Source organism: Festucalex cinctus, chromosome 1 (assembly GCF_051991245.1).
Source record: "Festucalex cinctus isolate MCC-2025b chromosome 1, RoL_Fcin_1.0, whole genome shotgun sequence".
Classification (NCBI taxonomy): Eukaryota; Metazoa; Chordata; class Actinopteri; order Syngnathiformes; family Syngnathidae; genus Festucalex; species Festucalex cinctus.
In genome coordinates, this window is record NC_135411.1 from 3,537,274 (window position 1) to 3,564,064 (window position 26,791).

At 42.3% G+C, this 26,791-nt stretch overlaps 3 protein-coding genes across 5 annotated transcripts; all 3 read right to left on the reverse strand.

The window, feature by feature from the left end:
• Nucleotides 1-688: 688 nt before the first annotated feature.
• On the reverse strand, nt 689-6,405 carry dusp28 (dual specificity phosphatase 28). 2 transcript variants are annotated; one of them, XM_077512074.1, is made up of 3 exons: nt 6,119-6,405; nt 3,033-3,418; nt 689-934 (listed from the first exon to the last, which is right to left on the reverse strand). In XM_077512074.1, exons 2-3 carry the CDS (start codon nt 3,384-3,386, stop codon nt 797-799), a joined length of 492 nt encoding a protein of 163 aa, XP_077368200.1. In that variant the 5' UTR covers nt 3,387-3,418; nt 6,119-6,405; the 3' UTR covers nt 689-796. The 2 variants fall into 2 exon arrangements, with proteins under 2 accessions (XP_077368200.1, XP_077368211.1); XM_077512085.1 differs by lacking the exon at nt 6,119-6,405 and adding an exon at nt 4,826-5,368.
• A 538-nt stretch (nt 6,406-6,943) lies between these two features.
• vcpip1 (valosin containing protein (p97)/p47 complex interacting protein 1) lies at nt 6,944-16,273 on the reverse strand. The gene is made up of 3 exons (XM_077512011.1): nt 12,850-16,273; nt 11,324-11,410; nt 6,944-8,631 (listed from the first exon to the last, which is right to left on the reverse strand). Exons 1-3 carry the CDS (start codon nt 15,431-15,433, stop codon nt 8,045-8,047), a joined length of 3,258 nt encoding a protein of 1,085 aa, XP_077368137.1. The 5' UTR covers nt 15,434-16,273; the 3' UTR covers nt 6,944-8,044.
• Nucleotides 16,274-18,200: 1,927 nt separating this feature from the next.
• LOC144013334 (uncharacterized) lies at nt 18,201-26,600 on the reverse strand. 2 transcript variants are annotated; one of them, XM_077512064.1, is made up of 12 exons: nt 26,228-26,600; nt 26,049-26,114; nt 24,509-24,592; nt 24,338-24,421; nt 24,149-24,232; nt 24,014-24,070; nt 23,823-23,894; nt 22,625-22,717; nt 21,052-22,551; nt 19,909-20,041; nt 19,535-19,620; nt 18,201-18,515 (listed from the first exon to the last, which is right to left on the reverse strand). In XM_077512064.1, exons 1-12 carry the CDS (start codon nt 26,253-26,255, stop codon nt 18,472-18,474), a joined length of 2,331 nt encoding a protein of 776 aa, XP_077368190.1. In that variant the 5' UTR covers nt 26,256-26,600; the 3' UTR covers nt 18,201-18,471. The 2 variants fall into 2 exon arrangements, with proteins under 2 accessions (XP_077368190.1, XP_077368181.1); XM_077512055.1 differs by lacking the exon at nt 18,201-18,515 and having other exon boundaries at nt 18,946-19,620.
• Between the last annotated feature and the right edge of the window lie 191 nt (nt 26,601-26,791).

Here is a 26,791-nt window from a genome sequence, read left to right on the forward strand (position 1 = left end):
TTAACACTTTCCGAATTTCCGTGTGTTGATGAATGTTGCGACCTTCAACAAAACAACATTCGCTAGCTTTGTCAAAATTTCAGTTTTTCCCTCTTAAAGAGATACTTGACTTATTTAGCCATTTTTGGCAGTCTCAAAGATGAATATTTTGCCTATAATAAATTTGATAATTTCATTATTTTTCATGTCCAATTAGTACCTTTAAAAACACATTTTGCAACTTGCTGTCGACTGAAAATGACATCACAAGGGCCCAGGTAACCAATCACAGCTCAGCTTTTGAATGTCACATGACCAAACCTCGAAAACAGTTGAGCTGTGATTGGTTACCTGAGCCCTTGTGATGTCATTTTCAGTCGACAGCAAGTTGCAAAATGTCTTTTTAAAGGTACTAATTGTACATGAAAAATAATGAAAGTATCAAATTAATTCTAGATTTTGTATTGCTATAATAGGCTAAATAAGTGAAGTATCCATTTAAGTGTTCAACGTGAGTGTTTGATGCTAATTGGTGGAATCTTGATTTTTTTTTCCCCAAATTGTCCCCCAGTGTGATTTTCCTCAAAAATGATTGAGCAAAACAGAAGGAATGCCGAAGCCAAAACATGTGCACTGCGAGGCGCAAACAAAAAATGGCCGAATTCGTGCAACATTTCCCACAATTTGGATTGAAAGGTCAACAAGTTGCCTTTGTTCCACTTTTTTGTTTTAATTCAGCTTACGAGTTGTTGACAAAGTGTTTGTCGATGAGTAGAACCAGTCCAGGTCCGGCTCCAAACCCCTTGCCCGCCCCTCATCAGCTCACCGGATGGCGTTTTTGTGGGCTGGGCGGTTTTGGCGAACGTCGCCTCCTCCTCAGCTCGTCCTCGTATCGCTGCAGCTGAGCCAGGAAGCCCGGATTGGGGGCGATCACGGGCCGGGCCGACTTCACTTTCTGTCCGCGACAAAAACAAGGATCAAAGTTGTGTTCATTTCGTTAACAAAAATACATTTGTCAACATACATTTTTCACCGGACGAAAACTAGACTAGACTAAAAGCCTCATTAACAAAGTCAAACTGTGGAAGGGTTTTTACTTTCTGTACCTGGATTTGCCTCCTCCGGTTATGATAGACATCAAAATGCAGGTCGACTGGTAAAACCGTCGCCCGCGGCAGATCCCTCAAGTACGAAATTTCAAAATCAGACCAAAATGGCCGACTTCCTTTGACTTCCTTTCCTTTGTCTGTGGATCCCTGAGACTTTTTCACGTGTTCTGTTATGAGCAGAGGTGGAAAATGCAGGTCCAGAAAGTAAAAACACTGCCACAGTTTGGCTTTAGCCATTGACGATAGCTAGCTAGCTAGCTAGCTCTGTAGCATGTAAACGAGCACCTTGGGAGCTAGCTAGCTAGCACCTGGGGCTAAAGCCAAACTGTGGCAGGGTTTCTACTTTCTGGACTTGAATTTGCCACGTCCGGTTGTGATAGACACCAAAATGCAGGTCGACTGGTAAAACTGTTACCCGGGGAAGATCCCCCAAGTACGAAATGTCAATATCATACCAAAATGGCCAACTTCCTTTGCAATTTTGTCTGTGGATCCCTGAGACTTTTTCATGTGTTCTATTATGAGCAGAGGTGGAAAATCCTGGTCCTCAAAGTAACAACTCTGCCACAGTTTGGCTTTAGCCATTGATGCTAACGAGCTAGCTCGCTCTGTAGCAGGTAAAGGAGCACCTTGGGAGCTAGCTAGCACCCGAGGCTCAAGCCAAACTGTGGCAGGGTTTTTACTTTGTGGACTTGAATTTGTCATCTTCGGTTATGATATACATCAAAACGCAGGTCGACTGGTAAAACTGTCACCCGAGGCAGATCCACCAAGTACGAAATGTCAATATCATACCAAAATGGCCGACTTCCTTTGCAATTTTGTCTGTGGATCCCTGAGACTTTTTTTCACGTGTTCTGTTATGAGCAGAGGTGGAAAATACAGGTCCAGGAAAAAAAACTACGCCATAGTTTAGCTTTAGCCATTGATGCTAACGAGCTAGCTAGCTCTGTAGCAGGTAAAGGAGCACCTTGGGAGCTAGCTAGCTATCTACCACCTGAGGCTAAAGCCAAACTGTGGCAGGCTTTTTACTTTCTAGACTTGGATTTGCCACCTCCGGTTATGATAGACATCAAAATGCAGGTCGACTGGTAAAACTGTTGGCCTGGGCAGATCCCCCAAGTACAAAATTTCAATATCATACCAAAATGGTATGTGCAATTTTGTCTGTGGCTCCATGAGACTTTTTCATGTGTTCTATTATGAGCAGAGGTGGAAAATCCAGGTCCACAAAGTAAAAACTCTGCCACAGTTTGGCTTTAGCCGTAGATGCTAGCTAGCTCGCTAGTTAGCTCTATAGCAGGTAAACGAGCACCTTAGGAGCCAGTTAGCTAGCTAGCACCTGAGGCTAAAGCCAAACTGTGGCAGGCTTTTTACTTTCTGGACTTGAATTTGCCACCTCCGGTTGTGATCGACACCAAAATGCAGGTCAACTGGTAAAACTGTCGCCCGGGACAGATCCCCCAAGTACGAAATGTCAATATCATATCAAAATGGCCGACTTCCTTTGCAATTTTGGCTGTGGATCCCTGAGACTTTTTCACGTGTTCTGTTCTGAGCAGAGGTGGGAAATACAGGTCCAGAAAGTAAAAACTCTGCCACAGTTTGGCTTTAGCAATTGATGCTAGCTAGCTAACTAGCTCTCTAGCAGGTAAACGAGCACCTTAGGAACTAGCTAGCTAGCACCTGGGGCCAAATCCTAACTGTGGCAGGGTTTTTACTGTCTGGAATTGGATTTGCCACCTCCGGTTATGATAGACATCATTTTTTTTTTAATTAGAGCTGGTGTTTCCAATTTTTCAAATTTGAATATAAAATGAACATCAACTCCAAATATCAGTTATCGGCATCCTTGACTACTAATAATCGGTATCAGCCCTGAAAAAACATATATCGTCGATCTCTAATTTTGAACAAAGGCCAGCCCCGCCCAGCCCGCATCACCTTAAGCGCGTCGGCCAGCGCCACCCGCTGGTGCTTCATGAGGTAGGCGACGCAGACGGCGGCCGATCGGCTGCGCCCGTTCTTGCAGTAGACCAGGCTGCGGCCGGCGTTTTGCGCCTCGGCGTGGATGGCGTCGGCGCAGGCGTCGAAGTGACGGTAGAGGTCGTCGTCGGGCCGGTCGCTCACGGCGATTCGCGTCACGGCGACGGCGGCGGCGGACGGGTCGGGAAAAGGCTGCCGCCGAGTCACGTTGATGCAGAGCGTCACCCCCCCCCGCTGGAGCAGCTCGGGACTGCAGGCCGAGCGAGCGTTGCTGATGGCGAGCGAGCCGGTCACTTCGCACAGAGGCTGCATGGCCTTCCTCTTCCTCCTCCTCCTCCTCCTCGCTGGTGACGGAACCAACGGATCAACGGAACAAATCAGTACCAACATTTTTTCATTTATATTTCCATTTGTTTTGTTTTTTCATTCTGTTCAAACGTACTCACAAACATGTTTGAACGTATTCGTCAAAAATGTTTATCTGACCGTTAGCATAGCTTTTAAACATAGAAGGGCCAAAACAGCCCTCATGAACATTAAATTGCACTAGTAAACTAGCCACCAGAGGGTGCTAGAACTGCACGAATGGAAATGAACCTGACTTTTTAAACTGATGTGTTCCTTTTAAATATTGGGAAATTGACGACGACGATATTGTGGCAGTTTTAATATCACAATATTGCCCGCATCGTTACATCCCTCCTCCCGTCACAATGGAATGTTTTTAGAGTTGATTAATCTATAAAATAAATATGTTTAATTTAATTTATTCACCCATTCAAGGTTTCTTTTTTTTTTCACCGTTAGATGTGCTTTCAAAATAACTGTTAATAAATGTTACCATCATTATAAAAGTCCATTAACAAAAAATTATCTATAGTAAAATTACACATTTTTACTGTTATTTTTTTTTATGGTTTTAAAGTTGAATTTTATTGTTTATTCCATTAAATACCCGTGAAATTACAGTACATTTGTGAAGGTATTTTAACAGTCAATATATGTATTCTAAATGAATATACATACACATATATATATATATATATATATATATATATATATATAAGGGGTGTTAAAAAAATCGATTCGGCGATATATCGCGATACTACATCGCGCGATTCTCGAATCGATTCAATAATCGGCAGAATCGTTTTTTTTTTTTTTAAGGATTCACACCTTGAGCATGGAAGAATGTTATATGAACGGAACATTAAGCCTTAATATTTTTATTTTAATGCTGTTCAAACATGAAACAGATTACAACCTCTATAAGACTGACATTTCAGATAAATAAATAATACATTTTCATATAAATCTTACACTCTACAAGCTTACTGATTAGTATTTTCTAAATTTGAATGAAAAAAAATCGCAACAATCGACTTGTAAATTCGTATCGGGATTAATCGGTATCGAATCGAATCGTGACCTGTGAATCGTGATACGAATCGAATCGTCAGGTACTAGGCAATTCACACCCCTAATTATATATATATATATATATATATATATATATATATATATATATATATATATATATATTAAAGAAGAGAAATATTGTGTTTTTACAGTTAAGGTGATTATATGTTATTTTACATTTGACATGTAAAATTACAGTTTATTTTTGTAAGTTAAATGGCATTTTTTAAAATACAGGGAAAAACTGTAAAAAAGAAAAAGAAAAAAAGAGAGAGAATTGGATTCCAGATATCAAATTCCAGTTATCGCCATGTGTCGTTTCGTCTACTCACAACGACGACGTTCAGGATCTCTGAAATGGAACAGAAAGCGCAAAAAAACAACAACAACAACAACAAAAAAGCGAGTTCAAAGTTGGCTTTGAGGGAAGACTCGCCATACACGGCTGCCATCTTGTGGCCGTATCGGAGACGTTTCAAGCGGAAGATGAGAAAGTCCAAGGAGAAACGAACAACTGTTGGCAAATTAGTGTTAAGACATTTGGCGAAATGTTGCTTTTGTTTGATTAAGGCTAATAATTACATGAACGACAAACAAGAAAACAAATTAAGTCACTCTAAATAAATTGGTCTTGAATAAAACATATATAGTTATTATTATTTTAAAAAAATACAAGCACGGAAACGGACAGTGCCGGGAAGTTTTCAAACTGTCGGTGTAAAATGTGATCGGGCTGCCAGATTGTATCGGGGTCGCCTGCAGATGACGTCACGGTGCAGGTTTGTCCGGAAATTGTCTGTTTACAGTTGTTCAAAATAACAAAATGTATGGACTGTAATTGTAAAAACGTAAATAAACCTAAAAGTATAAAAGCATGATACTTTACGAGTGGAGAAAAAAAAAGAAAATGATTGAAGCGCTTTCGCGCTTGCCGGTGACGTCAGCAGCGCTCACGAAGTCAGCTTCGGTTTGGTTTCTTTTTAGCTGGTCACAAATCAATCACAATAACAAAAAAACAGTCTTAATAATAATAGGAACACATTAAAAATTTAAACTGACAATATTTGTCACATCTGAGACAATTATTTTGTGTATTTATCATTTAGTCAATCTATTTTATTATTTATTCAATATATTTTGCCTTTATATTCTTAGATTTATTTACGTTTTTACAATTTCAGCCCGTACATTTTGTTATTTAGATGACATCTTTAATATTTACTTTTTGGCCTTTCCATGCCGTCTCATTGCAGTATTGTTGGACCGTTTTTTTGTTTGTGTTGTTGTTTTTTTGAGTTGCCTTTCGCGCTCAGTACTGGCTTCCGGTAAGTATCCTTTCAAGTAAAAATCCTCATCTTCAAACATTAAATGAAACGAAAACCTGTGATTTGAATATATGACTACGACGATAGTATATGACCCATGTAAATGTGCAAAAATGAGCCGAAATTGGACATTCTAAAATTGATAAGCTCACTTCTTTAGCATTATGGTCGCAATGGACTCTTGTTTTTTTTTTTTTTACATCTCTTGGTCCGACACTTGAATTTTGACACTTTTGGGCTTCCATAGGACTTGTTGCCACCAACACGAAATGAGAAGAAACTGACAAAGTCAACACTCACGGGGCCGGTGGCCTCCTTCCTTCTGGAGGTGTTGTTTTCCAAAAGTGCCGTCCGTCACGTGGTTGGGCGGGTCTCATGTATCCACCGCACTGCTGGCCTGTGGGTCCTAAAGCCCGCCCGCCGTCACGTCACATGACAACAAACCACTTACTTGCAGTTGACTGCACACAGGTGCGACGTAACCAAGTTGTGGTTGTGCTTGAGGGGAAAATTCTGTTGAAATGTCTCTTTCTAGAAACTTCTGCTACTGACATTTTAAAAGTGTGTAAATAAGGTGAGCAACGACATTTCAAACAAACAAACTTGCCCTCCCCAACCTTGTTGGTCTGAAACTTTTAGCTTTCTTCCCCCAGAACTATTCATTGTATATAACTAGATACAGTACATGTACAATACCAATATCTTTAGTGATTATTTAGACTGAAACAAGTACATTTACTTTTTTTTACTTTAGGCCGCATCCTAATGAGGATTGATAATGATAATTTTTGTTGAGTTTTCGTTGATGAAATTAACACTGGATTGCAGCATTTCCTGAACATTCTCTAAACCGTCTTTCTTGTTTTGTTCAAAATGTCCTTGCAACAAGCAAAGACCGTTAGAGAACATTTAAGAATGCTGCCACCTTTTAAGAACCCTGACATGAAATCAACATTTGTTAGTTGCAAATGTTCACCCCGAAGCGGAATACGAGCTTTGGATTCTGTCCTTGTACTTTTGATAATTGTTTTTTTTTTTTTTTTGCACAACCGTCATCCATACTTGTACTGCAGTAATTTTTTCTTCTTCACCAGTCTGCAATTAGCACCAAAAAGAAACAAGAAGAACAATTAGATTGCTTTTATTGTCAATTCCTCACGCGTGCAAACAGCAAACAAGGATGAAATTGAGTTTGTGGTTGTTGGTTGATTCTTGGCATCAGAGAGAGAAAAGAAAAAAAAAAAGCTTCAAATTGAAAACTGGGATTCCTTTCAAATACTTTTCAACGTTGCGCTTCAACGTACTGTGCTCGTCCTTTTATTTATTTTTTGGCAAAGTTGGAAAACAAACAAGCAAAACAAAGTCGAAGGTTCACACGATGGAACCTTCCGTTTTTTTTTTTTTCCACGTTGGGAGCAACATTTGCATAATAAAAGCCTCGTGAAATATTTACAAATGATGCCATTAAGACTCGTGATGGCAAAAAAAAGAAGAAAGAAAGACGAGACACGACACTCGGCTCGTCGGCAAACTCGCCGGTACGTCCGCTTTGCTGACCACGACGTTTTTTTGCCACGTTTTACCGGTCGGCAACTGGTCGCTTTCCGTGACAAATCACCGGGTGGCGCCAAAGTGCAACTTTTTCTTCTTCTTCTCTTTCTTCGTAACGCGGCCACAAGCAGAAAACAGGAAGTGTTGGAAAGGAACGAAATGTGACGTGAAATAAAAACGACGGCGTTTTCTATGCGTTTCTTTAAGGTCACGTTAGCTCGCTTTGACGAATATCGGCGCGGCAAGTTTGACATTTTTGTGGCAACGTGCTGCGCGAGGCGAAATTTTTCTCCGAGCACGTTCAAGAGTCTCCAAAAAGTTGCACTTGCGAGATATGTAAGTGGGTGTTTGAATTGAAAGAGCGACTTCATGTGCAGATGAATTTGTATTATTTCGCCGATATTGTTTTCCAATCAAACAAGATTAGAACACTAAACGTAAATGCGGTTTGTAATGGAAAAAAATTGGTATCGGCAGGTGATACTTTTTAAAAGATTGGTGATCAGCCGGGAAATTGTGATGGGCGCACCCCTACGTTAATAATCTCGCAAGTCAAACCCGCGCCGTTTGTATCGGTGCGCAATCGACACAGCCGGCGTGCGCGCGACTTACGTCAGCCATCTTTATTCGGCGGCTCGGGAAAGGTGGCGAGCAAAGCGGCGTGATCCGGCGTTATCAGGAGTGGTCCATGGGCTCGGCCCGGTCGCCGTCCTGGCTCTCCATCTCGTCCCGGTCGTCGTCCTCCGCCGCCTTCCCGCCGGCGGCCTCCTGCCCGGACGCCGGCTGTCGGCGCAGCTGTCGCTCCACCGAGGCCTGGATGGAGGAGACCATCTCCTGCAGCTTGCGGCGCTGCTGCTCCATGAGGACGGGGTCCGGCGCGCGGCCGTCCTTCACCGTCACGAAGCCCGGCGCCACGCGCACCGGCTCGGGGAGGCGGGGCTCGGGCGGCGGGGAGGCGGCGCCGCGGCTGCCCAGCGAGTGGCCCTTGCCCTGGAAGGCCTGGACGGCGTGCGGCGGCTCCCGTTTGCGCACGGCGGCGCCGCCCAGCCGCAGGGCGCCGTGCGACGGGCTGCCCTCCCTGCTGCCGCCGCCGTCGGCGCGCAGGCGGGCCAGCGCCTCCTTGACGCGCTCCTCCACGTCGCCGCGCACCTCGAAGTGGCCGGCCGTGTCGGCGCACAGCTCCACGCGGGACTCGGCCGCGTTGTAGACGAAGGTGCGTCCCGTCAGGTGGGGCAGCGTGCAATGCTTCCCGTTCAGCAGGCCTAAACGCGCGCACACATTCACACGCACGTGTCACGTTATTAATAAAAAAGTGGGCTACATCTTCATAACCTGCGACATCCGCTGGTCCGATTATTGACACATTTTGTTTGGAAGCCATCGACGGACGACCAAAACTGCCAAAATAAATCAATGACTCAATACATAAATAGATAAGTGTCTAAAAGTAAAAATAAAAATGGAGTGGATATAAAAATATATATATATAATTCAAAAATATATATCAATTGAAATAAAAATAACATTTTTAATTTTCACTAAAACTGCCAAAATTAATAAATGACTAAAAGTGAAAATAATAATAATTTATTTTTTGGTACAAAACAAGAAAATGTTTAAATGTAAAAAAAAAATAAAATAAAATATATATATATATATATATATAGTTTTTGTTCTTTTTAATTTTATATTATATATTTATACTGTATTTCATTTTGGATATAATTTTAAAATATAATAAAATAAAATATATAAAAATATAATGAAAAAAATACAAAAATAACAAAATAATAATAATAATAATTATTATTATTATTTTATTTTTTATGTTCGTTTTAGTTATTTTATGAATATATATAGGTTTTGTTCTTTTTATTTTATATTATATTATTTATATTTTATTTCATTTATATTTTTTATATAATTTTAAAATATAAAATAAAATATATAAAAATCTAATAAAAACATAAGATATTTTAAAAATGATAATAATAATAAAATATAATAATAAGAAAAATAAAATATCATTTTAATTTTTTTTATGTCCGCTTTTATTTTCACTTTTAGTCATTTACTTAGTCATGTATTTATTTTGAATTTTTTTTGGCCCTCCACAGAGTCATCTATCTCAAGTGGCCATCTTGTCTTCTTCCACCCTCACGTGACTGTAAAACGACGACATTCCCTTTGCAGTTGGAATCGTTCAAGTCGACGACTAGCTTGAAACAGATGCCGTAAAATCAAGTTCAAAACACAACTACACGTTGATATCTGTATTTAATACCTTATGCGCTGCAGTTTTTTCTTTCTTTTTTTAACTCTGTGACTGCCAAAGACGTTTCATGATGATTAGTAAAATTCCAATGAATGGAATGCGATCTTTCATTGAGTAGCCACATTGTATATGAAGTAAAGGCAAACAATATTCTTTTTGCCTTGAAAGATGATTTAAAATGCTCAAAAGCGGCTGGCACTGTGGATTTTTTTGTTTTGTTTTTATAACGCCTGGCAGTCAAAGTGCTAATGGCTGTTGCAAGTGACACCTTTGCTATTTTTAGACACCTCCAACTCGAGTCGCTCGTAACGTTGAATGACGAGACACACACAAAAAAAAATGACTCCGTCGGTGACGTGAACTGGACGCAACGACATCTTTCGTCTTGTTTAGCCAAAATGTCAACGTCAAACTCGTCATGTTTAAAATCGACAACTTGCCACAAAAACCTGTCACGTTAAAAAGTCAATTTCATCATGTTTGAATGTGATCAGGAACTTCTGTTTTTTTTTTTTTTCCTGCAGTCAATTCTGTCGAGTAAATTTGACTATTTCGAGTGGTTTCAAATACTGTTTGAAAGTCATATTTACACTTGGAAGAGAGTAACAAAGAATTGGAAAAAAACAAACAAAAACATTTTGTAACTCGCTGTCGACTGAAAATGACAGAAGGGCTCAGGTGACCAATCACAGCTCAGCTTGTGAATGTCACATGACCAAACCGAGAAAACAGTTGAGCTGTGATTGGTTCCCTGAGCCCTTGTGATGTCATTTTCAGTCGACAGCAAGTTGCAAAATGTCTTTTTAAAGCTACTATTTGTACATAAAAAAAATAATGAAAATATCAAATTTATTATTGGCAAAATATTAACTTTTTATTTCTATAATGGACTAAATAAGTGACGTATCCCTTTAAACATTTTCTTGTTTTGTACCAAAAAATAAAAGATCGTCCTACTGCACAGTGCATGTTGCACTTCAAACCTTAAGTTTTTGACAACATAAATAAATAAATATATATTATTATAAATTGTTTGGCCCAAAAGGACCAATTATAAGTGTTTCTATTTTTTTAACTCATTCACTGCCTTTGACAAGTATACTTGTCAATTGTATTTTTTAGAGCGGTGCTAAATGGGGGCGAATCTGAGCATGCTCCACTGTAAATATCAAACTTGGAAACAACTTTACTGATGCCCAACCACCGGTAGATGACATCATTGCCCCATTTTATAGGAAATAAACACAGTTTCAGAGTCCATGGGAGAAATGGCTGTATTTTGGCAAACCTACATTTTTCTGCTGTCAATTATAAAAGAACGGGACGGGACAAAAAGTAGGGAGTCTATTCTGTTATTTGGTAGATTCGGTTTATATATAATTATTGAATGTAATATCACGTGAGTATTGGAAATGTAAAAATTTTCTATAATGACTGGCAGTGAATGAGTTAATTGGTCTTAATATTTGTAAAAGTTTAAAAATGTTCTTGTTTTGTACCAAAAAAATAAATAATCGCTTGAATAACCGTGATTTCAATTATTGCCTAATTAATCGTGATGATTATTTTTTCCATAATCGAGCAGCTGCGTGTGAAAGGAGGATTACGGGATGTTTTTTTTAAATGATTTTTTCTGTTGCCGTTCGGGCGTGGGTTGGAAAGCGCCTTGCCGTACGTACCCATGTCCTGCTTGACGATGTTGTAGAAGACGCCGCCCTGCTGGAACAAGTGCGGCAGCTTCTTGGCGTACGACCACACGTCCTCGCCTGCGGACAGCATCGCAGGCACAGCGTTAGCGTAGCACGCGCTAGCAGGAAGCGCAACATCGGCTAACGCTGCTTGATCCGTCCATGTTGTGGTTTCAAAACAGACATTTGCAGCATCTGCATTTTACTGTGGAAAACGATGAGCAACGATTTTCAAACAGATGTTATGGACCACACTAGGAAAGGGGGAAAAAAATTAAAATCAAAATCAAAATGTTGCAGGCCGAGTCAGGAGGCTTGTTGTGTTTGTGTTTTCACAATGCCTGCAGCGACCTTTGACACAGCTGGCAGGCCGGACGAGGCGACGTTGGCGTCCAGAAGCCTCCGTCAGCAAACGCACACACAAACATAAACAGCGCTTGGAGGCGCGCGGTCGAGAATGCATTTTTACAATCAATGAATTCATTTGGTCTTATTTTGAAAGGCACGCAACATCAAGTTAACCAAATAAAAAGGATATAAAAAATAGATATATAATTACAAAATTAAATCCAAAAGAATAATATACATGGAAATACAAACAACTCTAAGATAAATATTTTAATAGAACTAAATATCAATCAGTAAATAAAAACACTGAACTGAACCGGTGGGCGAGACATGCTTAGGACCGCCCCCTCATTTGAATAGCAGAGTGTTTTTATTGATAAACTGATATTTAATAATTCTATTTATATATTTATTTTTGTATTTATTATAATTTTTTGGAACGATTGTTTTATTTGGGATAACATTTTGGAATTGTATTTTTGAGAACAATTTTTATTTTCACTTTTATTACTATTTTTATTGATTAACTGAAATTTAATTCTCTATATTTATTTTGTATTCATTTCCAATTTTACTTTTATCTTTTGGAATCATTTTTTTAATTTCCATTTATATTTTTATCCATCCATCCATTTTCTGAACCGCTTGCTCCTCACAAGGGTCGCGGGGGTTGCTGGAGCCTATCCCAGCTGGCTATGGGCAGTGAACCAGTTGCCAACCAATCGCAGGTTTGCTATATTTTTTAGAACAAATTTTTATTTTCACTTTTAGTACTATTTTTTTTGTTTTACTATTTTTATTGATTAACTGATATTTAATTCTAGGTATATATTTATTTCCAATTGTACTTTTATTTTTGCATTTGTTGTTTTTATTTCCAATTATATTTTTTGGGGGTAAAATTTTGGAATTCTATTATTTAAAAAATTTTTATGTTCACTTTTATTACTATTTTTTTGTGCAATTTTTATTTTATTTTTTATTAATGAACTGATATTTAATTCTATTTCTATATATATTTCTGTATTTATTTCCAATTTTATTTTATTTTTTTTTCATTTATATTTTTTGTGATAACATTTTGGAATTACCGGTATATATTTTTTTAATCAATTATTTTCACTTTTTATTTTGTCTTTTTTTTTTTTTGTCCCTCCCTACATGCTTACCCATCAAAGTCGCCAGCAGACACAGCGAAGACATCTCAAGGTCAATGCTGTCCTGAAGGTCGCGCTCGCTCACCCCGTCCGCTGCGGCGGCCTCCCGTACGTCGGGCGGCGGGCCGGGACCGGGGCCGGGACCGGGACCGGGCGGGGCCTCCTCCTCCTCGTCGCCCTTCAGGATCTCCAGCGTGACCCGGTCGCCGTGCCGCAGCGCCACCGGCTCCCCCTCGTGGCCGGCGGCCGGCGGCGGCAGCTCCCTGGGCGGGAAGCCGCAGCGGATGCACAGGCGGGCGGGCGCCACCCCGAAGTGCTCGGCGATGCTGGCGCGCAGGTCGGCGTAGGACGCGCGGGGCCCCAGCGTCAGCGTGGCCGTCCGCCCGTCGCCGGCGCTCACGCGGATCTTCTTCTCGCCGCCGGCCGGCGCCGCCGCCGCCGCCGACTTGGTGGGTGTGGCCGGCGCCGAGGCCGGCGCCGGGGAGGGCTCCTTGGGGTCCGGCGGTTTGGCCCGGCGCTGCGAGACCGGCGCCCGCTCGCTGATGCTCTGCTGGAGGTCGCGCTCGGCCCGGCTCATGGTCAGCTCCTCCTTGTGGAGCGTTTTGGCTTTCGGTCCGGTCAGGATGATTTTGGCGGGCGGGTCGGCCCACCCCGGGGCGGGCGGCGCCGCGTGGGCGCCGTCCACCGCCACCGGGTGGTACTCGTCCGGGTTCCTCTTGGCGGTGTGTCGCAGGATGGTGTCCACCACCTTCTGCACCAGAACCTCGCTGCCAAACTCGCCGGGGAAGTGCTTGGTGACCAGCGCGGTGGCCACGTCGTACACATTGCTGTTGAGCGCCGCGTCGCCCTCGTACTGGAACCAGTGCACCGTCTCGCGCACCGCCCGCCCGGCCCACTCCAGCGTGATGGGGAAGGCCTCGGGCAGGTTGTCGTACTCCTTGCCGGCCCAGAAGTGCTTGAAGCCGCAGCCGCACTTGCCGCCGCGCGAGCGCGCGTCGGTGCGGTCGCCGTCCAGGTAGCGCACCAGGCCGTCGGCGCCCACGCGGCGCACCGAGGCGCCGCGGCACCAGTGGCACGTGTCCAGCGAGCTCAGCTCGTAGTCGGGCACCAGGGCGTCGGCGCGCGGGTCGTACGAGCACACCAGGCCGTTGAGCGGGAAGCTGTAGTTCTTGTCGGGCCGCAGCTGGCCGTGCGTGGCGGCGGCCAGGCCGTGGAGCTTGCCGCCCGGCGCCAGCCACTCGGGCGGCACGCGCAGCTCCGACAGGGCGCCGCAGAGCAGGCAGCGGTGCAGGCGGCGCTCCGCCACCGACTTGCGGGCCGCCTCCGTCACCTCCTCGGGCTGGGCGCCGATGACGCCGGTGCGCCGGTACACCCACTGGTGCACGTCGGCCACCAGCGCCGGGTGGATGCCGTGCTTCTCCATGAACACCTCCTCCATGGCGCCCACCAGCCGCAGGACGTACTCGTCGCGCAGGCTGCGGTCGCCGCCGATCACGCAGCCGCCGTCCGCCTCGGGCTTGATGTAGGTGGCCAGCAGCCGCTGCGGGACGCCCCAGGCCTTGGGCAGCAGGCGGGCGGGCAGCCGGGGCAGCGCCGCGTTCTTGATGCCCACCAGCGGGATGTAGTGGTTGCGGCCCGAGCTGCTCCAGGCGATGCAGATGGGCTTGTTGAGCTGGCCGTCTTTGGCGCGGCAGCGCTCCTCCGCCACCAGGCCCGGCAGGAAGGTGGCGGCGTAGTCGCCCGAGCTGCGCATGCCGCTCAGCGAGTCCAGCAGGACGATGGGCCGGTGCAGGACGTTGGCCAGGCCGAAGATGTGGATGTTGCGCAGGCCCAGCGGCACGCCCTCGGGCGGCACGAAGAGCGGGTCGCACTCGTTGACGATGTCCTCCCATTCGGCGGCGTCGATGAAGTCCTGGAACAGGGCCTTGTAGCGCTCCAGGTTCTCCTTGAAGTTCTGCTTCAGGTTCTCCCGCAGGGCGTGCCAGAAGAGCTCCCGGCCCACCAGCGCCCGCGACACGGCGTGGACCAGGCAGTGGCCGTCGCCGTCCACGTGCACGGGGATCAGGCACTCGCGGTTGCCGTTGGCCCGCTTGATCTCGTCCAGGGTGTCGTGCAGGTAGAGCAGGCTGCCCGAGCGGTCCTTGCCGTAGCCCACGGTGGACACGTGCTCCGCTTCGATGAGGAAGGCCCGGTCGCCCAGCAGCGAGCAGTCGAACGTCTCGCCCTGGTTCATGTCCCTCAGCAGCTTGGCTTTGCCGCTCTGCTTGTCCATGCCGTAGCGGGTCAGGACCGGCGACAGCAGCTTGCAGTGGTAGTTGGACAGCCCCATCACCTTGACCAGCTCGGTGCCTTTCTTGGGGGCGCCCGCCACGCCCAGCAGGGCGTTCCGGAGCAGGTTGTGGAGCACCACATCCGGATCGGTCACCTCCTGGACGTTGAGCAGGTTCTTCTGCTCGTGCCGCTGGCCGCACTCGGTGCACTCGATGCTAACGGTGCCGTGAGCCGGGAAGAACAAGCTGGCCTGACACTTGGCGTCCGGGCAGGTGGCCGACAGGATGCGCTTGTCCTTCCTCCTGGAGCCGCGCGGCAGCGACATGTCGGGACGGGGAGGCTGTCGAGTCAAGTCCGGGCCTCACAAAGACTCCTTCATGGCGACGCGGGGCCGTCGAAACAAGTGCTGCTAGCCGACAAAAACAACACGGAAGCGGCCGGGGTGTCTCCAGCCAGCCACTGGCACTTGCCTAACGAGCGACGTCACGCCGAGGCCTTACGGGACTTGTAGTTTTCCTCGAACGCGACGATGTCGAGACACGGACGAGCCGTCGTGAAAAGACGTACTCGCGTTTGTGCGCGTTTCGAAAAAGACAGTAAGACAAGAGTAAAAAGAAACAAACAATAAATAAAAAAAAGACTAGCCGAGGTTGACTGACACCCACGACGTGATGCCGCCTACAGCGACCACAATGCAACGCGGCCTGGCGGAGTTTTGTTGAAACAGGAAGTGAAATCACACAAGCCGTTGCTGCTGCTGTGTTGTGACGCGGATAAAGTCACATTTATTTAACCGGCACGCGTCACAAAAGTGCACATTCCGTCGTCAGACCCCTTTTTTCTTCTGTGGTTTCGCCTAATGCCAAATAAATAAACGGACACAGACGAGCTAAGAGGCTCACTTAGCTTCTGGAATCCAACTTCGATGAGCTCGTGCAAGGCGTTTCGTTTTTTGATCGTTTCTTTTGGTCCATTCTGCTGCTTGCACAAGTTGACCGTCAACCGTTTTCTTTATCTGTTTTTTTCGCCCCTCCTCTTCTCCTTTCACTTCACAGCAACCACTGCTGTGACGTCATCGCCGCACGTCGCCTCGCGTCTTTGTTACGTTTCAAAATTAAAAACAGTCGCGTAATTACCCATCAAAAGTTATCTTTGTGTTTATGTATGCAAATATTCAGAATTTTAACGCAAAGGCTAGCGTGTGCGTACTACTGGAACGTCAGCACCTTATTACCATGGCAACCGGAAACAGCGTCATTTACGTTTCCATGCAGTTTTAAATGTATGAAATGATGTGCAAGTATTTTTTTTATTTTTTTTTAACATTGAACATTATTTCTGCTGCTATTTTTTTGTTCTTCTTTCTAACATAGTTTACAATAGTCTGGCAAATTGCTACATTTTCATTATAATTGTATTTGTTGAACGTATGAATTTTTGTAAAGATGTTTTCTGCCTTTCAATGCACGATTACTTTCCATGTGGGCCACTTGGGAAAGTCAGCGATATCACACCGGAAATTTGGGGTGGAAATCTGAAAATGTAGCTTTATGTTATTGATGTAATTATGAGTTTAATTTCTGAAGTGATTCTTTGCACTTCGTTGCGGCATTTGCTTCCTAGCTTATGATTACTTACTTGTTTATTACTTGCTTATTTTATTTCAAACAAATACAATATTTCCTATGTATAGGTGTTTTTTTTAAAATCAATTCTGCATATTAAATAAATACACTTGTTGCATTTTGGATGCGCCATATTGTGTGGTTAATTGTGTAATTATTGTGTCGTCTGTCACCATTGCACGTTTACGATTTTGACTGGCAAATACGTTCGAATGTAATTTTGAATACATTTAAAAGTACGCCTGAATCCTCCTCCAAATGTGCAAAAGTATTGAATTACATGTCAAACACGTCGTTTCTCGCCACTCGCAACGCGCGAAACCTAAACAATGACGTCACATAGGACCCTCGACATGAACGAATGGTGTCACCCTGTAAACAAAAGTTTTTATTTTATTTTTTTTCTTTTTAAACAAAAGGTCCCGGGTTATATTATCATTATATGTCTATCGAGATCCGGACGTCACGTGACTATTTCTCTGAACACGCCCCCTGTGGCAGGAAAGTAGCGTTGATACTTCAACTTTCCGCAGATCATCAATTGACACAGTAAATGTTGTCGAGTAAATTATACTCCGAAAAAAAAGACTATATTCGGTCCCAGTCGACTCTCAACAGAGTTAACTTTGTACTCTGAAGAGAGTAAATATTCAACAACAAAAAACAGTCAACAGTTGAGGAACGATCACAGAAGCTTCCGGTTGTTCGACAGCCAATCCAACCCAACCACGTACCAATTCCACTCCTGTGTCAATTTATTGCAGGGGTCAGGTGGAATCTTCGTACCTCCATTTTATTATCTCCTTTTGGACACACCAGCAATATGTTAACTAGCAACTAGCAAGTCTCGCATAGCTCAACTGGTAGAGTGGCTGTCTTCCATACTGAAGGTATGTGTGTTGTTTTTTTTTTCTTTTAAAATAGTATTTTACTCTTTCAATTGTAAAGTTTACTCGATTTAAAGTGGGAACAAATGTCTTTTTAGAATAAAAATGGGTAGGGCTGGGAATAAAAGTCGACCAAGTTGGTTTATATTTCAATTTACTTCATAAGCATTCAGCTTAGCATCCAGCTATTAGCATTCAGCTATTAGCATTCCCACGCAATTTCTACAGAAATTGTACTTAGTTTCATGAGGCATTCCATACAGTTCAGTGGTCGACCGTATCATTTTCATGAGATAGCGGCCTACTGTCACATAGCTCCGTTGTAGCTTAGCATCCAGCTATTAGCATTCAGCTTTCAGCATTCCCACGCAATTTCTACATAAATTGCACTTAGTCTAGTTATAGTTTGTTTTGGAAACATAAAATGTAATTTCAGTAAGTTTTCAGTGCTTTTTTTTCCCGCTTTTACTTTATTATTTTTTTTAACAAAATTTATTTTTGAATTTTAGTTTTTGTTCACTAAAATAACCTTACATCAACACTTCAGGATTGACTCTCATACGACGCGGATGAAATCCTCTCTCACATTTTTTGTAATACACTCACATGCCTATTTCAGTTGAATGTGAGAGTGAAAAAACACTCATAGAGGACGCGATGTGTGAGAGCTAATGCTGAGTTGCATGCGTGCGTTCCACAAAGCAGACACATTTTTTTATTATTATTTCATAGTAAGAACAAGATGGAGAATGTGAAGAATCGATTTGATGACGTCATAAACCATGTGATGATGATGATGATGATGATGATGATGAAAAGTTGCAGTGTTCCCTCTTCTTCCTCGCCCGCGCTCACGGCCGCGCGCACATCTTCATCAGACACGTCTGCTTCACTGCTACACGCACACGCAGCAGCAACGTGACGTCATCGGCGTGACGTGACAAGATGTTAAAAAAAAAAAAAAAAAAAAAAAGTCCATCATTAAATTCACCAAGGAAAAATAAACAAAGTAAAAGGTGCCGAGAACCTGTGTGGGCGGAGTCAAACATTTAGGTCCACACCCACGTTGAGCCACGCCCCCAAACCATGACTCATGCGGGTGGGCGTGGTAATAAGAATATCAAACAGGAAGTGTGGAAATGTTGCTCAAGCAAACCTTGTCCTTGATTGTTGACTTATTTATCAATCAAATTGTTTTATGTACAGCAGCTTTCGTGCTTTAAAAGCAACACAAAGTGTTTGTCAATAACTTAAAACAAAAATAAAACCACACAAATACAGATTCTTAGTAAATAAAACAGAAGCTTGAGGCACAGCGTTCTTTACCGAGGTGCGTTAGCACACTCTAGTGGATGGAAACGGTAATGTTTTACTATGCAGTAAAGTCAAACAACTTGAAATATAGCGACGTTAAAAACAATAAACATGACTTTCATACGAACCTCGTTCCCTTCTCAAGCAGATGCTAAAGAATCGTTTGGTGATTTACTTATTAACTTTAAATTTTTCTGTTTTTTTTTTCTTCGTTGGATACTCACGTCATTTCCTACCGGTTTGTGTGTATCCTTCAAAATAAAAGCATCAACTACAATAAAACCAAGCAATTCTGAAAGACAAAAATAAAAGTAGGATCATTTACATATGCTGCTTCCAGAATATTTGTTTTGATTGTTTTTGTGTTATTCAGCTGTTTATTTGTAGTTTACATGAAAATGATTTTATTTGATTTTTTTGTGATTTCAAATGAAAATGTACGTTTTAAATGAAAAAAAAAAAAAGGTTTCGCATGTGGCCTGACTGGCCTCCATAAGCGGATCTTTCACTCGCTGAAAAAATATTGACAATTTACATTCGATTGGTTGTGTCAAGTAGGTGAAAATAATGACAATATGCGCTTGCGTGGTTTCGACTTACTGGCCGAGAAGGAGATTCTTTGGACTCGTCTGCACAGTTCGTCGGCGCGCTTGCGGTACCGCCGGCTGCCGCCACCCTCGCACAACCTAAACAACCGACATGATCGCGTGCGCGAATGATCAGATTGTTTATTAGATTCAACGCGACATGTTTGAAAAGCAGAGATGGAGTCAGGAAAGAGTCTAAAAAGAAAAGTCAGTCAAAATGTGGAAAAAAAAAAAAAAAAAAAAACGAGTCCCAAAAAGAAAAGTCATTCGAGTCACAAGGTTGCAAGAGTCGCAAATGACGAAATATTAGAAGAAGAAAGGAAGAAGAAGAAGAAGGTGGAGGATTCTAGTGGAGGCGAGCTGGCGCCCTCGTGTGGCGGCGCTAACCTGTTGCGCGTGGCGATCGGTCCGCACACGCAGACGGAGAAAAACCTGCAGAGCTCCAGAAGACACGCCGGAAGCTTACCGGCGCTGACGGTCGGCATGGCAACCGCATCCTCAGCCTTCGTCCATGGACAACCTTCAACATTCAGCACAAAAACAAAAAACATTCTATTGATCATCTACGGAAGCGTATTGCATTCAGAAAAAAAAAATAAAAATAAAAATACAAATAATAATAATTATAATTATATATATCTAATTTTTCTGTTTTTCAGAATTTTTTTTCTGTCATGAAAAAAAAATCTGAAAAACAGGTAAAAAAAATTATTATATAAAAAATTACTCAGAAAAAACAGGGGGAAAATTATTCAGAAAAAAGGGGGAAAAAAAATTAAATTATATATATATTTTTTTTTAATAATCAGAGCACCAACTTCTATTTTTCGTAGTAATTTTTTTTTTTTAATCTCTGAACTCCAAGTGACCTGTTGCAGACCACTGACCTGTATATATGACTGGATAGCCTATGGCTCATCGCCCATACGCACCAATGCAAGCCGTTGAAGTCACAGGGCGGCCATCTTGTTACCCCCAACTGGAGAGAAGACTACTGTATAAACTATACGGTATACGTACAGATGCCTATATGAGATGTATATGTCTCATCTGTACAAAGAGCATATAAGTTTATACAGTAGTCTCCGAGCGAGATGGGAGGAGCAAGATGGCCGCCCTGTGACTTCAACAGCTTGCACAGGCATGTATGGGCGATCCAGTCATATATACAGGTCAGTGGTCAGCAACAGGTCACTTGGAATTCAGAGGTAAAAAAAAAAATAGATAAATATACATAAAAAAAAATTATTTTATTTTTTATTTTATTTTTTTCCCATTTTTTTTAAATCATGTTTTTCCCTTTGTTTCACAGAGTAATTTTTCCTCCTGTTTTTATGAATATTTTTTTTCTCCCCCTGTTTTTCGGAATATTTTTTTTAATAACAGAAAAAAAATATTAAATTAATCAGAAAACCTTTTTTTTTTTTCAAGTGAATGCAATAAATACACTTCCGTAATTATTTATCAATCAATCAATCCAATAATTAGATACAATTTGAATTTGCATTGAACTCACGCACGCACTTTTACCTGCATGTTGCGCAGGTGCGTTGGTGCTCGTGATTGATGATGGGACAGGATACAAGATGGTGGACCCTTGACCTTGCTCCTGTTCTTGCTCTGTTCTTGGTTCCAGCGCCTGTTCACGTTCCTGTCCCTGTTCCTGTTGTCGTTCCGTCTCGCGTTTCTCACCTTGTTCTCGTTCCTGTTCCGGTGCTTGTTTTTCTTCTTGTCCCTGTCCTTGCTCCTGTTCTTCATGTTGTTTTTCCTCATCCAATTCTTCTTCTTGTCTCTGTTCATGATACTGCTCCTGCTCCTCAACCCTTTCCTGCTCCTGTTCTTGATATTTTTCCCGTTCTTTGTGCTGCTCTTCCAATTCTTGTTCTTCTTCATCTTCATATTTTTGTCCTTGCCCCCATTCTTCATCCTGTTCTTGTTTCTTTTCCTGTCCTTGTTCCTGTCCTGATCTATGTTCTTGTTGCTGTTCCTGTCCTTGTTGTTCTTGTGCTCGGCTTTCTTCTTGTACATGTTCTTGAAATTGTTCCTGTTGCTTTTCCGGATCTTGTGCTTGTTTTTGTACTTCTAGCTCCTGTTCTTGTTCCTGTCCCAATTCTTGTTCTTCTACCTGTAGTTGTTCCTGCTCTTGAGATTGTCCCTCTTCTTGTTCCTGTCCTTGTACGATTTCCTGATCCCAACTTTGTCTGGGTCCCTGTACTTGTTCCTGTCCTGGTCCTTGCTCCTGTTCTTGCCGCAGTTCTTGTTCCTGTCCTGGTCTATGTTCTTGTTGCTGTTCCTGTCCTTGTTGTTGTTTTTGTGCTTGCTTTTCTTCTGGTACATGTTCTTGTTTATGTCCTTGTCCCTGCTCCTTTTCTTGTCCCTGCTCTTGATATTGATCCTGTTGCTTTTCTAGATCTAGTTCTTGGTTTTGTACTTCTAGTTCCTGTTCTTGTTCCTGTCCCAATTCTTGTTTTTCTACCTGTACTTGTTCCTGTTCTTGAGATTGTCCTTCTTCTTGTTCCTGTCCTGGTCTGTGTTCTTGTTGCTGGTCCTGTCCTTGTTGTTGTTTTTGTGCTTGGTTTTCTTCTTGTACCTGTTCTTGTTCCTGTCCCGATTCCTGTTCTTGAGGTTGTTCCTCTTCTTGTTCCCGTCCTTGTACCCTTTCCTGATCCCAATTTTGTCTGTGTTCCTGTTCTTGTTCCTGTCTTGGTCCTTGTTCCTGTTCTTGTCGCAGTTCTTGTTCCTGTCCTGGTCTCTGTACTTGTTCCTCTTCCTGTCCTTGTTGTTTTTGTGCTTGGTTTTCTCCATGTACCGGTTCTTGCCTATGTCCTTCTTCCTGTTCCTGTTGTTGATATTTCTCCTGCTGCTTTTCTGGATGCGGTTCTTGTTTAAGTTCTTCTTCTTCTGGTTGTTGTTGCTGCTCTCGTCCCTGATGGCGCCCCCGCCCTTGCCCCAGTTCTGGCTGGACGTGTTGCGGTTGCCGTTGCGTTGGCGGCGCCGTCTGGGCGGGCACGGCCGGCTGCGCCGGCGACACTTGAGTGGCACAAACGAGCACACGTGTGACGAGCGTGGCTGAGGCGACGCGACGCGACGGGCGGCAGGTTACCTTGCGCACTCGAATGAACTCTGCTGAGCTCCAAGTTTGCTGCTGCCGATGACGTCATCACCACACTCGGGTCCGACCACACCTGATGCCACTCTGAAACATCAAACACTAATATATATATATATATTTTTTTTACTTGTTACAAAAATAGTGAGCACCCCGGCACAACCCCCCCCCCCAACTACTAAATGCTTATGAGCTGTATATGTGTCATCTTATAGTTTATACAGTAGTCTGGTCACGAGGTGTGAGTAACAAGATGGCCGCCCAGTGATATCCAGCCATTTATACAGGTCAGTTCATCAAACACAGAAATTAGCTGTAAAATGATAACAACATAAACCCATGAATAAATACAAAAAAATGTATCTACTCGTACAAACTACGCAAAACAACACACGTGACCTGTCAATAATATGTATATTTTATGTTATTAAGAATAAAATATTGTATGCGTATATAACGACGGTTAAGTCAGGAAATTGGCCTACCATGAATTAGTTAGTGATAGATGTTTTTTTTCAAGGCCAATACCGATTATTAGTAGTCAAGGAGGCCGATAACTGATATTCCAAGCCGATATTCATTTGCAGTAAAATTGGAAAAAATCTTTTGGTTAAAAAATATAACAAAAAATTCCAAGATCATTAGCATATGTTAAGCTAAATTACAAAAAAAAATAATAACATTTAAAAAACAAGTAAATAGATCCCTAAAAATTTCAACTGTAATAATAATATTTTTTATTTTTATTTTTTTTAAATAAAATGTGTCGGGAGCTCCTATTTTTTAAAAAGTGAAAATTTAAATAGATCCCTAAATGAAAAATTCCCTGCATCTCATTGAGTGAAATGCATGTGAATGGAGCCCATTTGGGCTTTTTTTTTTGTGAGGGTTTGTAAAACGTTTCAAAAGATCTTTGCAGTGAAAAATTGTTTGAATATGTTCCAAATGCGTTTACGACAAGTAAAAAGTGACTGTCAACATCTTTTGTCAACAATTCCTGATGAAAACCCCAAATCGGCTCCGTTTGTCTTTATCGGCCTTCAGATTCCAAAAATCAAATGAATTGGAAGGTTTGTTGATGTGAGAATGCTGCCACCTGCTGGTCTTTTTCTCTTACTGTCACCTGACGATCAGGTTTGATTTCATCCGTATCACATCAACAATGACATTTTCATACAATATTGTTACAAACCTTTGAGTGGTCCTTCAACGATGGTCGTGTTGAAGATGGCTGTGACGTCACTCACCTCCCACAAGGCGGGGCCTGCACGCACGCACGCACGCACGCACGCACGCACGCACGCATTTCCATTGACGTTCATCAATCATATTAATATGCATTCAGTCATAAAGTGATGCATAAATGAGATGAAGGTACGTTACCCTTGTTGCCCGCCATCACACAAATGTAAATACAGTCCGAGTTGTTCTTCTGGCTCACTGACACACGAACAAAAACACACACACACACATGATATTATGATATTTGGTGTGGCAATAACGCACGCGCGCACACACCTGAGAGGATGGACGACGACTTGAAAACTTCGTGCAGAGAACTTGACGAGTTTTTCATGACGTCCAAGAGAAGAACTGTAAAGTCTGTCAACGCAATCATGTCATTTATTTGCAAACACATTTGAAAGGTGGCTTTCACGTACATTATTGATTTGATTTAAAAAATTTTTTTTTTTCGCTTTCACACACCTGTCAAATCGTTGGTGTCGTTTGTGACGCAGTAACACAAACGTTTCCGCAACACGTGCGCGTCCACTTTTTCACTGCTAGAAACTACACAAGAATAATAAACGAATGCATCCAAAAAATACACAAAAAAACCCCCAAATCAATGAAAATAATATTGGCGGTTGACTGTACTGTTGTAGACGAGCAGCGTCAGTTTGTGCAGCGACAGCGGGCTGAATGACGTCACGGTCAGCAGAGAGAAAAGCGTCTGGGGACCTGGCAGGAAGTACACAAAATAAAAGTCTCGGTTAGACAGGATGTAGACAAAATAAAAGCTTCGACTAGACAGGAAGTAGACAAAATAAGAGTCTCGATTAGACAGGATGTAGACAAAATAAAAGCTTCGACTAGACAGGAAGTAGACAAAATAAGAGTCTCGATTAGACAGGAAGTAGACAAAATAAAAGCCTCTACTAGAAAGGAAGTAGACAAAATAAAAGCGTCGATTAGACGAGCAGTAGAAAAAAATAAAAGCCTCGACTAGACAGGAAGTAGATGAAATAAAAGCCTCGACTAGACAGGAACTAGACAAAATAAAAGCCTTGATTAGACAGGAAACAGACAAAATAAATAAATAAAAAAAATAAAAAAAATAAAATAAAAATAAAAATAAATTAAAAAGTAAAATAAATAAAAGTCTCGATTAGACAGGAAGTAGACAAAATAAAAGCCTCAACTAGACAGGAAGTAGACAAAATAAAAGCCTCGATTAGACAGGCAGTAGACGAAATAAAAGCCTCGATTTCACAGGAAACACACAAAATAAATAAATATTCAAAAAATAAAAAAATAAAAGTCTCGATTAGACAGGAAGTAGACAAAATAAAAGCCTTGATTAGACAGGAAACACAGAAAATAAATAAATATTAAAAAAATAAAAAAATAAAAGTCTCGATTAGACAGGAAGTAGACAAAATAAAAGTCTCGAATAGACAGGAAGTAGATGAAATAAAAGCCTCGATTAGACAGGAAGTAGACAAAATAAAAGTCTCGAATAGACAGGAAGTAGACAAAATAAAAGTCTCGAATAGACAGGAAGTAGATGAAATAAAAGTCTCGATTAGACAGGAAGTAGACAAAAAGTCTGAATTGCAACGAAAACTGGAAACGGACCAAATGTAAGCATGAATCAGGCCGACCCAAATTGAAACAAAAGAGACAAAACAAAATTCTTATTGTGTAACCCTAATCCATGTTTGACAGTCTACGTGGAAACCCTAAACCTAATTTGAAACCCTACTTTTAAACCTTAACTCTACGTCTAAATTTGACTTTGAAACCCTAACCACTGTTTGAAACCCTACTTTGAAATTCCAACCCTTCCTTGGTACCGCACTTTAAAACCCTAACCCTAATTTAACACGTTACTTTGAAACCCTACATTGAACTAGACAGTACTTTCAAAACCTACTTTGAAATGCTAACCCAAATTTGAAACCCGCACCCTACTTTGAACCTGTTACTTAGCCTTTATTTTTAAAAAAGTCCTAAAGAATAAAATTGAAAATAAAAATGTAAAAATAAAATAAATTTTTATCTTTTGTTAAAAAAACAAACAAACAAACCTTGAACTACATAAAAGTTTGAAATCTCAATGAATGAGCAAGAAGACAAAATAAAGTGAGTGAGACAGGAAGTAGTGTTTTCAGGTCACATGACGAGGCGAACATACGTGATTGGCTGGAGCTGATCAAGTTGTTGACCAACGGCGTCAGGTCGATGGCGTCGGTTGGGATTTCTGGCAAGGGAAAAATGTTTGCCGATATATTGAAGTGTGGTTTTTTTTGTACTGCTCACCGCCAGCTACAGGTTATAGCGCCACCTGTTGCTGTGGCATGCATACATGAATACCTGTCAAGTTGACGTATCTCTTGCTCATCTCTTCACACCGTGTGCTGTCTGAACAAGTTGAAACTTACTTGAAATGTACTTTTTTTTTTTTTTTTTCCTTTTAATGACATCTGAAAAATGATTTGCCGATGGTTGGGCTTGTTACCTTGTTGGAAGTGGAGGAGGAGGAGGAGGAAGATGGAGAGGAAACAAACACAAATGATGAGCCTCATGTCGAAGCTCCGCCCACCAGTCCGATTCTGATGACGTCACGATGTGGACTGACACATGCAATCGGAACCAAAGTTGATCTAAAATAATAAAATAACTCCAGGTGACCTATTGCAGACCACTGACCTGTATATACGACTGGATAGCCCATACAAGCCAGTGCAAGCCGTTGAAGCCACAGGGCGGCCATCTTGTTACTCCCACTACTGAATAAAGTATACAGCGTATAGTTGATACAGTAGTCTGCTCGCGAGGTGGTGGTAACAAGATGGCCGCCCAGTGACTTCAACAGCTTGCAGTTGTGTGTATGCGCTATTGGCTATCCAGTCATATATACAGGTCAGTGGTGTGCAA

What these genes read in the sequence shown, in the direction of transcription:
- dusp28 (XM_077512074.1), bottom strand. Translation starts at nt 3,386, where the DNA reads ATGCAGCCTCTGTGCGAAGTGACCGGCTCGCTCGCCATCAGCAACGCT. An exon ending in CGCTGGCCGACGCGCTTAAG is followed by an intron (nt 935 to 3,032) that starts GTGATGCGGGCT and finishes TGTCGCGGACAG; the next exon opens with AAAGTGAAGTCGGCCCGGCC.
- vcpip1 (XM_077512011.1), bottom strand. Translation starts at nt 15,433, where the DNA reads ATGTCGCTGCCGCGCGGCTCCAGGAGGAAGGACAAGCGCATCCTGTCG. An exon ending in TCTGCTGGCGACTTTGATGG is followed by an intron (nt 11,411 to 12,849) that starts GTAAGCATGTAG and finishes TGCTGTCCGCAG; the next exon opens with GCGAGGACGTGTGGTCGTAC. An exon ending in CATCGTCAAGCAGGACATGG is followed by an intron (nt 8,632 to 11,323) that starts GTACGTACGGCA and finishes GCGCGCGTTTAG; the next exon opens with GCCTGCTGAACGGGAAGCAT.
- LOC144013334 (XM_077512055.1), bottom strand. Translation starts at nt 26,255, where the DNA reads ATGAGCAAGAGATACGTCAACTTGACAG. An exon ending in CGACACCAACGATTTGACAG is followed by an intron (nt 24,233 to 24,337) that starts GTGTGTGAAAGC and finishes TTGCGTTGACAG; the next exon opens with ACTTTACAGTTCTTCTCTTG. An exon ending in TGTGATGGCGGGCAACAAGG is followed by an intron (nt 23,895 to 24,013) that starts GTAACGTACCTT and finishes GCGTGCGTGCAG; the next exon opens with GCCCCGCCTTGTGGGAGGTG.